This window comes from Chenopodium quinoa, unplaced genomic scaffold, assembly GCF_001683475.1.
Source record: "Chenopodium quinoa cultivar QQ74 unplaced genomic scaffold, ASM168347v1, whole genome shotgun sequence".
Taxonomy (NCBI): Eukaryota; Viridiplantae; Streptophyta; class Magnoliopsida; order Caryophyllales; family Amaranthaceae; genus Chenopodium; species Chenopodium quinoa.
Window position 1 is genome coordinate 496,645 of NW_018742271.1, and position 13,895 is coordinate 510,539.

The following is a 13,895-nucleotide window of genomic DNA, read 5'->3' on the forward strand; positions in this document are numbered from 1 at the left end:
TTTGAGAGTAGGGGAAAAAGTTAAAGGAATCCTCATCTTCAAAGTTCTCCTAGTGGAAATTAACCTCTAACCTTAACGCTCTGTTTGGTTTGATGTAAAACATTTTCAATGAAAATTTAATTTTCACGGAAAACATATTTTCAAGGAAGAGCACAATTGCAAATTAGTTTTCTTTTGTTTGGTTGCATACAAGAAAAGTTCAAGAAATATCAAAAATATGAGTGGGAATGTGAGGGAAGTAATGAGGTAAGGAGGATGGAGTAAAATGTGATTTCCCTTGTATTGTAAAGGAGAATGTTTTCCATCATTAAAAATGCAATTTACCACTATGGGAAAACTATTTTCCACACCTTCACAAACCAAACAAAGGAAAATGGGAAAATCATTTTACATGAAAACAATTTACATCAAACCAAATAAGGCTTAAGGTTGGAAGGATTTTTCCTTACCATTAAGCCAACAATTGGTTTTTCACTCAAACATTTAGGTTGTATAATATAGAGTATGAACTTGTTACAAAAGTAAAAGTCATACCACAATCTTACAATAGGTTACTATAAGTTCGCCTCATATAAGAATTCACTCAAGCAATCCTAGAAGAGGGAGAAACAGGGCTTGATTTGGGAGCTTAGCATGTTCTTAAGAAGACACATTTCTATTGATGTTCATGCTCATAGAAATAGCTCGAGCTGATTAGGTGCACCAAAAAATGTGGGCTCTTAGATATCATACTGACAATTAATGGTGAAGTATTATTTTCTTTTAAGGCAATGCCATAATATGGGAAATTAATATGCTCAAAATAGCCATAGAAAAAACAAAAGACCATTTATGTTGTACTAGCACTTAATAAATTGGTCGGTCTGGTTTGTTTTGGATTTGATTAAAAAAGGTAAAAGAGTAAGTATGATTTTGAAGAAAAATAACCAAAGAGAAAGGCTAATAGAAGCATACAACTAAATGCAACTAATTAAGGGTTATATAGCATGGAGCAAAATTGACCTATAATAACCTATAATCAGCTTTGGATAAATATTATTTACAATCTACATTGGACTTACTAAAAGCTACCTTCTCAGGAAGTACAAAAGAGGCACACAGCATCCATTTTCCTGGTGCAACAGCACGAACACGACGCATTTCAACAGCGACAGCAGCCTCTTCTAGCGCGACTCTTATCCGCTGCATTGCCATGTTAAGAGTTCTTTTAAGAAATAACTATGAATAATAAAAGACTTTAGGATAATAAAACAATGGCAATATATATATATATATATATATATATATATATATATATATATATATATATATATATATATATATATATATATATATATATATACTGGAGACAAGAAATTACAGTAACAATTAGCTACAGGTGATAGAGACAAACCTCATGGAAATCAAATTCCGGATCTTCAGCCTTTGAGAATCCGTAAACATGGATCATCGGCAAAGTCAGTTTTCTCTCTCTGGTTTTGTAACTAAAAATCCCACGAAAGGCATCTGTAAAATGAAAAGGACGAGAAAAACATTATTGCAGAAGCTACATTACATACGATAAATGTAAAGTGCAGGTGCATGTGTGTGTGCAATGATGAAATAAAAAAATTGAGCAGGAAAGGGAAAAAAAAAAAACCAACGCTCTACAGAACAGCATAGTGCTTTCAAGTTAACAAGCTTGAGTAATTTAAGTGGATTCTGTCCTTCAAAATTTCACAAAACAGAAGTTCCACATCCAAACATAACAATCTGAACTTCACCAATGCCAGATTTTACAGGGCCAAATTTTACAAGTAATTTGTTCATTAAGTTGTATGACATTCATAAGCACAACACTAATTGAATTGATTCCTCATTTACAACTTCCATAAGGATCATTGCAACAATCTTTTCCTGTATGTATGCATGTTTGTCACGCCCGTAAGTCTCGTTCATAAAGATTGGATCACGTGATAGCCCCATCCCAAGTATCTACACGTTTATCACTTCTCTTCGTACTTTCCCTATTCTTTGTGCCCTTGATTCCTTATTTTTCTTCACCTTTTCGAGGGTGAGGGAAGGGGGGTTTCCAGCACTACACAAAGAACTCAGAACCTACGTAACTTTGATACCCTGCTGTACATCGAGTGTCGTGTGTTGGATCCTCCAACGCTTCGACACGAAACGACATGCCACCCAAATATATAGTGGCCTCGTAAAAAAAATTATAAAATCTCGAGCATCAGAGGATCAAACACCGTGTCAGACACGACACCCAAAATCCAAGTCTGAGTGTGCTCAGAACTTTGAGCTAATAAGCGCACCAAGTCTCAGCTCTATGAGCTATGACAAGATGCTGTAGTGGCCTTTTTTCTTGGGATATTTTATCATTACCAGCATATAATTTTGAAAAACTAAGATATTGCAGCGAAGTACATACCTAGAAACTCCACTGCATTATTCGGCAAATTCATGACAACTTGTGTGACGGGATGGGTCTCACTTGAGAATATAGCTTCAATAAATCTTCTCCCGTCCATGTTAAATACCTAAGCACAGAAATAAAAATGAGAAAAGGTTTCCCCCAAGTGTACCTTTGAAGTATAGACCTGAAGCACCATGCTCTTCAGGTAAAAGAAAATAATACATACTACTGAAGAATGGCATAATTAAAGAAAATTATATATACGGCTGAAGACCACAGTGGTTATAAAATATGAACAAGGATAAGAAACAAGCATCACATCAGAATATTAGATAGAAGAATAGCCAACTGTTGAGAATTTCAGAAGCCAATTTCGATATCATATACTAATAATATGAGCTGCAATAAATTTGAACAACTTCAAAACCAAAGCCAGTCACCGACTATAACAGCAAACATTAAGGTTTAAATTCTTCAAGCCATTTATATGACTTTGAAGCTCCGAAATTTAACATTAAACTCTTGCTCTGATTGGTGAGTTACGGTACTTCGACACTTCATTCTCTTACATACTTGTGCCAGACACTCAAAACTCTGACAAGGGTATAAAGTCCTCATTACCTGACACTCAATTCTCATCCAAACATCTCAAACAAAGAAAAAATTACGTGAGAAATGCTCACAAATGGGCTAAAGATCATAATTATGACAAGAACTACCAAACAAGTCAACCTATAATACGTGCAAATGTATTTGTAACAAAGCATGCAAAAAATTTTAACATCAAGACTATGTTAGATAATTGCTGTTCCCCTGGCCTCCCTGCACCTGTGTCCAATTTTAGAAGTGCCCCCACGTCTGAAATTCAGAGACTTGACATGTGACACTTCCAAATACCCGAACCATAGCTGGTGAGTTGCTTGTCATGGACTAGCATTCGCCAATCCGGGGAAGCTGTGGAGCTCTAGATGCAAGTGCCCATAAGGTGACAGGTTTTCATGTCCAATTAGTAAGCCATGCTTTTCCCAAATGGTCGACATACTCGACAAGACAGGCTCATCCCAGAAAAAATGACAATCAAACTTACAAGTTATTTTATTTATAGAGGTGTGAATTAATATCCCAAATCCTGGGTCAATTCTAAAACAGACTTTTGTGAGTAATCATGAAAAGTGGCAAAGGGGAGAGTAAAAAGGGGAAAAGAAGGGAAGAATATGCCTAGAGTTTCAGTGTTTTACCTTAATTTTCCTCTCAAGTTTATTGAGGACAGTGTTTCTTTCAAGATAATCAACTGCATAAGGATTCAGATCATTTGCATATACACGTTTTACTTTCTTTGCTGCGGATATAGCTATCGGACCAACCCCAGAGAAAACATCGCCTGTAAATCGGAAAGTAAAATTTGATTCTTCAGTGTTACAGATTTAAAAAAAAAAAAAAAAAAACTATGTACGACAGTATTAGCTGCAATGAAAAAGCAAGATTATAAATGAACAGCTACTGAAATGGAAATCATGAGAAGCTTATATTTACCCTAAGCATCTAATGCATCCATTTTCCTTTACACTTGTGAAACTTCATTTCATGATGATGCGAAACACAGCAAAATACTTCAAATGAAAAACTAAGATTGGATGAAAGAGCTTCATTGATCAGATTTAGCCTATAAATGCACTTAACATACATTAAGGTACTCATAACAGATAAATTTTTGAAACATAATGGGTACAATCAATGATGAAAAAGATGATGCTTTGCAGAGAATATGTGATATTTTGCCCATTAGACAGTAAACAATTATAAAGAATACAAATATAATTTTAACAATAATTGATTGCAATAAAACTCATAAAATTCATACAACTACCACTGTGAAGTGAACATACATAAGACATCATCACTCGTAAAGCAACTTATGAGCCTCTGTCTTTCAGTTGATAGCCTGGAATTCCAGTAGCTGCATTGTATCAAACAAGGTATCACTTCTATGAACATGTCAACCCATCTCTCTGAATAGGAATATGTCAATTCTAGTTAGCCTCAATATTAAAAAAAAAAAAAACAAGAAAGAATAAGCAAGCTGCATAAATTTTGACGGTAAATTCGAGTTAGCATAACAGGACACCATGAGTGACTAAAAAGTACAGTTCAGTTCACAATAGCAGAAGGATTAATTTGACCACACATTTATACAGGCCACACCACATTGACTTGATTTTGTATCATTTATTTTACAGCAAGATCTACTTCCAACTAGCTTGTTCCACTTCTGGTCTCCTGCTATAAAACAAGGCAATCTAATCCCATTGATTTTACAGCAGTGATTCTATGCCTGCCTGAGAACTGCCTCAAAATCAATAATAATACTTCATTCCAAGGTGATAAATCTCTTTGGGATGGGAATGAAAGAAAACTTTGAAAGGGAAAGACAGACAATCTAATACCACACATTGTATCAATATACAGGCCAAGGGAGTATAATATCTAATACTAATCAACTGCCAATCTGGACAGAATAACATTCAACCAATAGTCTTTCACTAGCAATAGATTGTACTTCACCCTCAACCAATAAGCTAAATTTATGATCTTGCATTACTGCAGCTGATTATCATGACTGCAAGACTATCTGTCATAATTCAATAGATATATTAGTGAACACCCGTCGGAAAGCTCATCAAAATAATTCTTTAATCATGTGCAACAGATCCAAACTAAACTTTCTCTATCAATAAATATTTTAAATTGGTAGCAAATAAAAGCTATCAGCTAGAGGCTGTTGCTGAGGGTAAAGAATATCATGGAACACAATTAGCTGCTTATCAGAATTAGAACTGGTATATGCAAAAATTCCATTGAAGTAGGTTCTGTGACAATTATATATGAAACAGAAATATGCTGCAGAAACATATAGTCGTAAAAACTTAAGCTAAGCTGGGATGGATACAAAAGAAACATGATACAGAAAGCTGTATTAATTATAATTAAGATGATTTCTGAAATTGCACATTAGGGAACGATGCATCTAAAATTGACCATGTTGATATGAAGGGCAGGAGAAGAATGCATACACTTTCGCTAGGTCGATTTGGAAACGCAACCCATTCTCACTTAGAATCGTAACAAGGGAATGATTTCCAGCTAGTACCTCCAGCTCCATCGTTCTGAAGTCATTACTGATGGCTTCAATTTTATTTACAACTGTTTGAATCTTTGGTTTATTTTTGTCCAGAACTACCTGAAGCCAAAAACTATCTATTACACAGCAGAAAGCAAGCACACAAAAAACCAAAATAAGTTTACATCTCCAGTAATCACCTTTGCAATAACCTTCTTGTATGGTAAATGTTCTTCTTTTAAGTTCAGGTGTGCAATATGCCCAACAGTTTCAAAAGCAGAGGGAATAATCATATCCTTAGGCAACAAAGCCTCTAACACCTGCAGTAGAGAATCTTATTACTTACGTGCCATAACTAACAGACATCAAACATATAAGCCCAGATAAAATCTAATTGACATTGTCAGAGAAAGGACAGGCTTCTCACGATGTAACATGAAAAACAGCTTTGAAGCCATGTTAAATGTCATTCACAGAGGCACATATTTACATAATTATAGAAAAATTTGTGAACAACTACCTATTATGACACAACATTTTGTAAATAACTAACTTATGTTATACAATTTTTGGCAGCACTACCGAAAATAATGAATTCTGTCAAAGTTATTTTGTAAAAAACTAACTTATGTTGTAAACTCAACATATCAATATCAACCTACTAATTGGCTAGCTTTAATAGGTTAAGGATACACCTACTCGCAATTTATCCAACAGCTGTTCTTTATCTTACGTGCACATCTTACAATCTCATTTTATCAGGAGTTGTTGGAGGTTCTATTGATTGATATTACATCTTCCATAATATTTTATTGATTCAAAGCAGGGATATTAGATTCAAGAAGATGCAAGCTGATTTGAAAAAGAGATTCATGGAAAGAGAACGAAAGAAGATGATGCATAGGAGAGAATAATGGAAAATTGTTGAAGAAAGGTTGTGTTTGGTCCTACGGACGGGTTGGATATCGGCAGTATAATTATTTCAGGCAGAGAAAGGAAGAAAAGAGGTTGGATATGGGCCCTACAGACAGCAACTTGGACGGAAAACGTGTTTAGATAGTGCTACTAAAAAAATGTAATTTATAAGGTAGTTATTTGTTATTTACAAAACACGGATATTTAAGTAGTTAAATAACACACGCACGCGCCCGCGCGTGCGCACACACACACACACATATTAAGTAGTTGAACACAAAAACCATGTCATAGTAGGTAAGTTTGTTAACAAATGTTCCTGAATTAACAAAAAGTTACCAAAAGTAAATAGTACGACGCTGAAAAACAAGAGTTAAAAAAATTTCTTCTATCAAAAGGCTAACACTTCAGAACTAAACAAGCTTAACAAGTTAAGTTCATCAGGACACCAGGTATAGGATACTTCCAGTCTTCCAGACAATATAAAGGAAAGAAAATAAAGAAAGAAAGAAAGAAAGAGCAAGAGCAGATAAAGCCAATCCAACTTGATTGGTTAGCAAAGAGCAGTATAGTACGAATATAACTATTCTAACCACAAAAATTTAGACAGATACAAAAGAATATTTGCAGAAACTTAGAAAGATCAAACTTAATATTTTTTGGAGAATTTAGGTATTATAGCACGCTTGAAACAGCCAATCAGGCCAAGTACATTTGCCACAGCCCACAGTCAAAGTTGCAATCCTAAATTGTTATATGAAGAAATATCAGAAAGAAGCAAGTCAAGTGTCTATCAGCTAGTATCGCCCAAAACTTACCATGTAGAGAGCACTATAGAAACATAACCTTCTACTATAGAGAAACCATAGAGCTTAGGAACTGAAGAGGCCTAAGTCACAGTTGGTTATCTCAACATTATTGTTGTCTCCACATTCCTCTTTTGCACACGGCAATAAGTTATAGTGGTCGCTCATGGTGGATTTTTCTAGATTAATTTTTACAATGCCTGCTAAATTATAATGTTAAGGGAATTCAAGAGAAATTATCTTAGGAGAATAATTATTAATTCTCAAAATCCCCCCTCAATAATTATCCTTGAACTTTTGTTATAACCCGAAGTTCTCTTTTCACCATTTGCAATATAATCCAACATATATTTTATTTTTGTTCCTCCATATCTCCCAAAGGTACACAATTTCCGTCTCCTGTAATCTCTTTGAAGATAGAGACTGAGTCGCAGATCCTTCTTCATGTTTATCACCTTCATGGCTTCACCATCAACCTTAATTATTTCTTCCACTTGGCTCTACATCAGTACATCTCTACTACTTTTGCAGTAGGTATGGTCTCCTCATCACCAATAATTTTCCAAATAGCTTCTCCTTTTAATAGGAACTATACACACATCCTCAACCTTGTATAGTAATCTCCATTCAACTTATCCATCTAGCAAGGAAAAAAGCCCAAAACTTTCAACATCCATCACCTTAATTACAAGAGTAATCATTGTGTTAGTAGCATACTCCTACTAACAAACACTAAGACTAGTGACACATGCCAATATGGTACTCAATTCTGTATCTTAGTCCAAAAACAATACCCTTAACAAAGTAAATCTCCAGGTAGCCAAGGTTATCTCGGCACCATGACACTAAGCCACACATTGCACGCTCTAATGGTGGGCACAATACCCTTCTCCAACCTCACTTAGTTAACATCACCTTAGTACCTATCCCAACTCGTTTCTTGCGATCAAAGTATCAAACTCACTTTAATAACAAATGCTAAGTGTTGAGAATAGAAAATTATTCTCCTACGAATGTTACTCTAGTAATCTTTGACATTATAATTTGGCAGGATGGTAAAAATAATATTGAAACTTCCACCATTTATAAGAATTTTACCATGTGCAACAGAGAAATGTGAACAGCTCCTAGAAAAGGAAACAATAGACTTTTATAGATTGAGAAAAGCATATGATGCTTGTGTAGTTGTGTAGGATATATCTAGCGACAAGATAATTCTAAACTATATGTAGCAGCATTTTATATCAACATGTAGGATTGTTGTAAAGACCCACCGTAATGTAGTCCGCATAGTAACCTTATCAATAATACCAAAGTCTTAATCTCAACAGTCAAATGGATATTTCAACTAAATGAACCGAAAATCTATCCCCTACCAACAAAGATCTTTTTTTTCTACTTCTATTTAACATTATACACTTTAAGCCCAATTTCCTCATATCATTATTAACCCCCCCCCCCCCCACACACACACACACCAATCCAAGTCATTTTACCATCAAGACTTCTAATATCCCCAGAATTCAAACTTTCCACTTCCTTACTGATGCATCTACATGACACATGCTGGAGTTGGTTTTCCTTACCTTATCTTCAATAACTACAACTCTTACCTTACTTTGTATTATTGTATATTCTCATTTTGAGTTCTATCCCTTAAAGTGTTCCCAAGAACCCATCCCAAACATAAAAATCTTTGCTACACTTGCCTCCTCCACTGGCAAATATAAGTCAAGTTGTCTTTATTTTTTGATCCGTTGTGATCACTCCAGGTGCACAAACACTCATAACATAATTCCCTATTGAAATTTTCCCAATCATGAATAATCACTTTATAAGCATGGAGATTGCATCACGGTTTTCGTCTTAATGTTTTTCTCTTTCACCGTAAACCTAAAGTAAGTTTCCTAATTCTAGTTGTTTTAGCCTTTTAGATTGCAAGTGAGTTGTAACCTATGCCATTGTTATTAGTATAGGAAAATATGTTAGTTACCTAATATATATGTTGTATTCTAAACCTAAGAAGAGTCTAGAATTATTTCCTCCTCAGGGCAGGGTGAAGGTAGAATTACAACCTCTATCTAAGGGGGCTTGGGATCATTGTTTCGTAGGCTTAATTTGCATGAGAGAACACTCTTAGTAAGACTTGTTACTGTTCTTGAGAGAAAATAAAGTGTATTTACGGTGTGTAGGAAAGTTGATTATATTTGTTGAATTGATTAGTAATACTGGTTGGTTATCCCAATATCCCCTGCTTGTTGCTTTGTTAGTGAGGAGTATTTTCCCACTACATTGTTCGTAATTGTCTTCATCTTTGCATCCTTGCTTGTTGGTTTTGATCCCACTATAGCTTACACACATAAGCTTTCAGTTTCATTAACATTAACGGAATGCACCCTTTTAAAAGGAACTACAATGCACAATTTCCCACAATTTGAGATAAAATCTTTAACCCTTGAGTCCCAACAAGCATCTAATTTCCAGGTTCTCATTCTCTGCAGAACCACCAATTAATGCTATTAATTGAATCTTTCCAAGGAGTCACAATGTCACATGACTAGTTGAAATCCCATTATAAAGCAAGTGACAAATACAATGCATACCTCAAACAAAAGATATAGGCATAAAAAATATATATTATGATGACATAGTGTAAAACTTTGAATACTTATGTACCTCATCATTTGACCAGTAATCATACGACAAGGTCAAATTGCACCTCACTAACTCACAACTTGACTTTGTAGCCTCGCTTGAACCTTCCATAAAAGCTGCCTGATAAACAGATTAGAAATGTTAACAAAACTGAATGTCAGATAGTTTGATACTTGAGATGCATATAATATTATGTAAGAATGATAAGTAAATATAACAAGGATCAATGGTTCACTTAAGCTCATTATGAAGCACTACGGTTCGAGAATTGCAATGACAACCAAAAGGGTGCATATTTATCACCTTAACAGCTTCAGGAAGCTCATCAAATTTCTTCCCAGCATATGTTTCATCCAAAAGCAACAACCTAGTAGACCCCCTCCACTTCCTCCCCTTAAACTCATCCCCTAACAACCCACTCAAATCACCACCAACATTTTCACCCTCGCCCTCACACTCCTCGATAACCTCCACCATTACACTCCTCCTCCTCCCCTTCCACTTCTCCCCCTCCTCGCCGCGACTCTCCTTATCACTTTGCCCCTCCTTTCGCCTCTTCTTCTTCCTATTAGGCCTCGAAATCTTAGCCAAATTCCGAAACTTCACAAACCCCCTTGCATTAAACTCCTTAGCAAGCTTATCCCTATACAAAACCCCACTCAATTCCTCCCCATCCCCTTCAGCTTTCCCATAAATCCTTCGACTCACCGCCTTTTCAACCTCATTTTCCTCCTCTGTTCCTAACCCCTTATCCTCCATCAACAACCCTTGAACTTCCTCATCAATTTCATCCCCAGGAACCCTAGCAATGTTCGAAACACGAGGCCAATTAAGCAAATGCCCTCGAATCCTACCCTCTAACTCAAAACACCGCTCCGAGGGAACCCGAATTGCAGCAATCTCAAACACCCGGGTAAAATGGTCTTCCTCAAATGGGATTTCATCGCCATTTTCGGGGGTTTGAGCTTGTTGGGGTGGATTAATGGCGGAATTCAAAATGGGGTTTTGATGGGGTTTTAAGGGAAGAGTACCCTTTTGAAGAGAAGGGCCATAGGAGGTGGAGGAGAGAGAATGAGATGAGATTACAGCGGCGGAACATGCGGTGGTGATGCGGCGAAAGGAGAGAGTAGAGGTGGAGGAGAGAAGAAGTTTGGGAAAGAAGTAGGGAGGAGTCAGAAAATGGGAGTGAAATCGCAGAAGCATCAGTTTCTTGGTGAACATTACTACACTCTACTTCACAGTGGTAGAGTTGCCTGGAAAACCAATATTTGATCGTTTGGCTCAACGGATAAGAGGTTGGGCGCCCGACCGCCCGTCACTATTACTCGACATTTAGCTACTCTCTCCGAGTCAGAATAATTTTGTCACAACTATGACTTGTGTGTATAGGATTATAGATGATTTCAAGATTAAGTTGTAAAACAATTAAGATTATGCAATTGTATAGTATAAAGTATTAATGAACTATGTCGTATGAGGTTTAGAATTACATTAGCAATTGTGTTAAAAAAATTAAAAAAAAAAATAAAAAAAAAACTTTGATATAAATTAATATGTTTGTCTCTATGTATTTAAAAAAAATATATAAAATAAATAAATAAACATATCTCAATAAGAAAAAGAACAAGAAGTTGTCTCCCTCCTAATGTATATGAAAGAATTTAAAGGCAAAATTGGCCTCGAACACTCTGAACTATGGTTTGGGTGCACCCAACACCCTATACTTTACTTAGTGGCCAAAATATCACAAACTAATGAATTGGGTGCAAATCGCACCTTTAGTAAGTTTTCCAGCCACCATTCTCACCGGAGCCCGTGAATTTTTTCGATTTACGTGCCAAAAAATCTCCCGTAAAGGTTTTGGGGGTTATTTTAATCCTTAAAATCCAAATTGAGCTCAAAACAAGCAAAAAAAAAATAACGTACATGATTCTTTAGCATGTTATAAAATATCTCGATTGGCGTGTCATTGTTTTTTTAAGCTAAATTGAGTCATTTACGCTATATTTTTGCTTGTTTTGAGCTCAATATGACCCCTGATATCTTTACTGGACATTTTTCAGCACGTAAATCGAAAAAATTCACCGACTCCGGTGAAAATGGTGGCCAGAATACTCATTAAAGGTGCGCTTTGCACCCAAGTCATTAATTTGCGGTGTCTTGGCCACTGAGTAAAGTATAGGGTGCGCCCAGGCCATAGTTCAGAATATTAAGGCCAATTTTGACCTTAAACGTGAAAGAAACAGTAATTTAAATTTCATTCACGAGATTACTTTTTATTTCAAATTCAAGGTTAGTAATGTTTAATTTGTTGATAAAGTTAAATAACATCTCTAATTTTGTTTAATTGTTACTCAAATATTTGGTGAAAATTGTGGGTTCAATTTATGGTTGAAAATTACATAAATAATACTCTGTTTCTATAATAATCAGAGAGAGAATACAAATGAGAGAAACAACGAGTTTTTTTTTTTTTTTTTTTTGTGTGTGTGTGTGTGGTGAAAGAGAAGGGCAAGCCCCAAGACATAACAAAAAGAAAACAAACAACAAAGCAAAACAAAAAATAAAAGCAAATAAACAACTAGGCCTAAGGCTTGCTCGAAGGAACCAACCGCCCACACAAGTCCTCCAATAGGCCCGAAGATCCAATGGGGCCGCCTCAAAGATGGACATCTTCCGATCAGCATGAACACCATAGTTGGCTAACCAATCAGTTGTTCGATTAGCCTCCCTATAGCAGTGACTAATAGTCAATTTCCACTTTGGTCGAGAGATGAGAGCCTTGCACTTCTTTTTTTAAATTTTTTTTTTTTATTATTTTTTTATTTTTTAAAACATATATAAAGTGAGGTACATTTCTAAGGTTATTGGTTTCATTGTTTCTATTTAGGGGTGAATTGTTTCATTTTATTCAAGTTCTTTAGTTTTAAGTCTTTTACCTTTGTTTTATTGGGGTTCACATTTGTTTTTATCCCTTAGTTTTTTTTTTTTTTTTTTTTTTTTTTTTTTTTTTTTTTTTTTTTTTTTTTTAAGGATATGGAGACACTCTTTAATGATTTGGAATATCTTTTAGAATCGGGTGCACATGCCCACTTAATTTGCGAGTTTAGTCTATCATTAGGATAAAATCCCGTGCAATAGATGCACAGTTGTTCAATTATCATTTAAAATGATTTTTTTTTCTAAGGTCACATGTAAAATAATACAAAGTATTAAATATATATTATTTTTTTTGATAGCCTCATATAGAATGAATTTTAAAAAGGTTGGTTTGCATTTTATGTAAAGCAAATGTAATTTTTGAGATAAAATATTTTCTTAAAGTAATAATTTTCTTAAAGCAACGATTATTGGAGGGAAATTTTTTAACACAATGTTGCCAAGTGTCTTTATCGATTTCACCTTTAGTAATATGTAATAGATAGATATGTAATTGATAAATAGATAGATATATAGATATAGATTTTCTTGAAAATTGAGCCTATTTCAAAAAGTTCCAAAATTAGACTAGATCATACTTATGGCTATTAAATAATTAGGTGGAAAATTAGTGACTAGGGGTGTACATTCTCCTGTCCTTAAGTTTCATGATTTAAATGTGTTGTTAGGGTTGATGAAGTCCACACAGGTGTAAACACAAGGTGAAATCATGGCTAATCAATATTCGTTTAAGGTAGATTACGAGTAGTTAAGTTTAGGTGAAAGTACACATCCTAATTATAGTGTTTGTTTATATAAGAAATGTGTCATTTTAAAGGATTTTTATGTCGTTTTATTGGAGGATTTAAGTGAAGTGACTCGACAAGTTGACTGAGATAGCCCCAGAGATTAAGGAGTAGTAATCCTTAATTTTGGTAGGGTAGTCCTTTAGTCTAGGTTCGTTTCCTTTTGTTATTTTTCCCCAAGGCTAGTAATCACAAATAAAACTACAAACTATGAGGTATTTGTTAAAAAAGACATGAATCAAGTAGAAATGTGAACGATCCAAAACGTT

The 13,895-nt window shown here is 35.0% G+C and overlaps 1 protein-coding gene across 1 annotated transcript; it reads right to left on the reverse strand.

Annotated features, from left to right (window-relative positions):
- Positions 1 to 785: 785 nt before the first annotated feature.
- LOC110684491 (tRNA (guanine(37)-N1)-methyltransferase 1-like) lies at positions 786 to 11,562 on the reverse strand. Its single transcript, XM_021860949.1, has 9 exons — positions 10,205 to 11,562; positions 9,923 to 10,021; positions 5,726 to 5,845; positions 5,479 to 5,645; positions 4,294 to 4,364; positions 3,646 to 3,788; positions 2,423 to 2,531; positions 1,394 to 1,506; positions 786 to 1,182 (listed from the first exon to the last, which is right to left on the reverse strand). The coding sequence occupies exons 1-9, from the start codon at positions 11,120 to 11,122 to the stop codon at positions 1,036 to 1,038; spliced, it is 1,887 nt and encodes a 628-aa protein (XP_021716641.1). The 5' UTR covers positions 11,123 to 11,562; the 3' UTR covers positions 786 to 1,035.
- Positions 11,563 to 13,895: the final 2,333 nt, after the last annotated feature.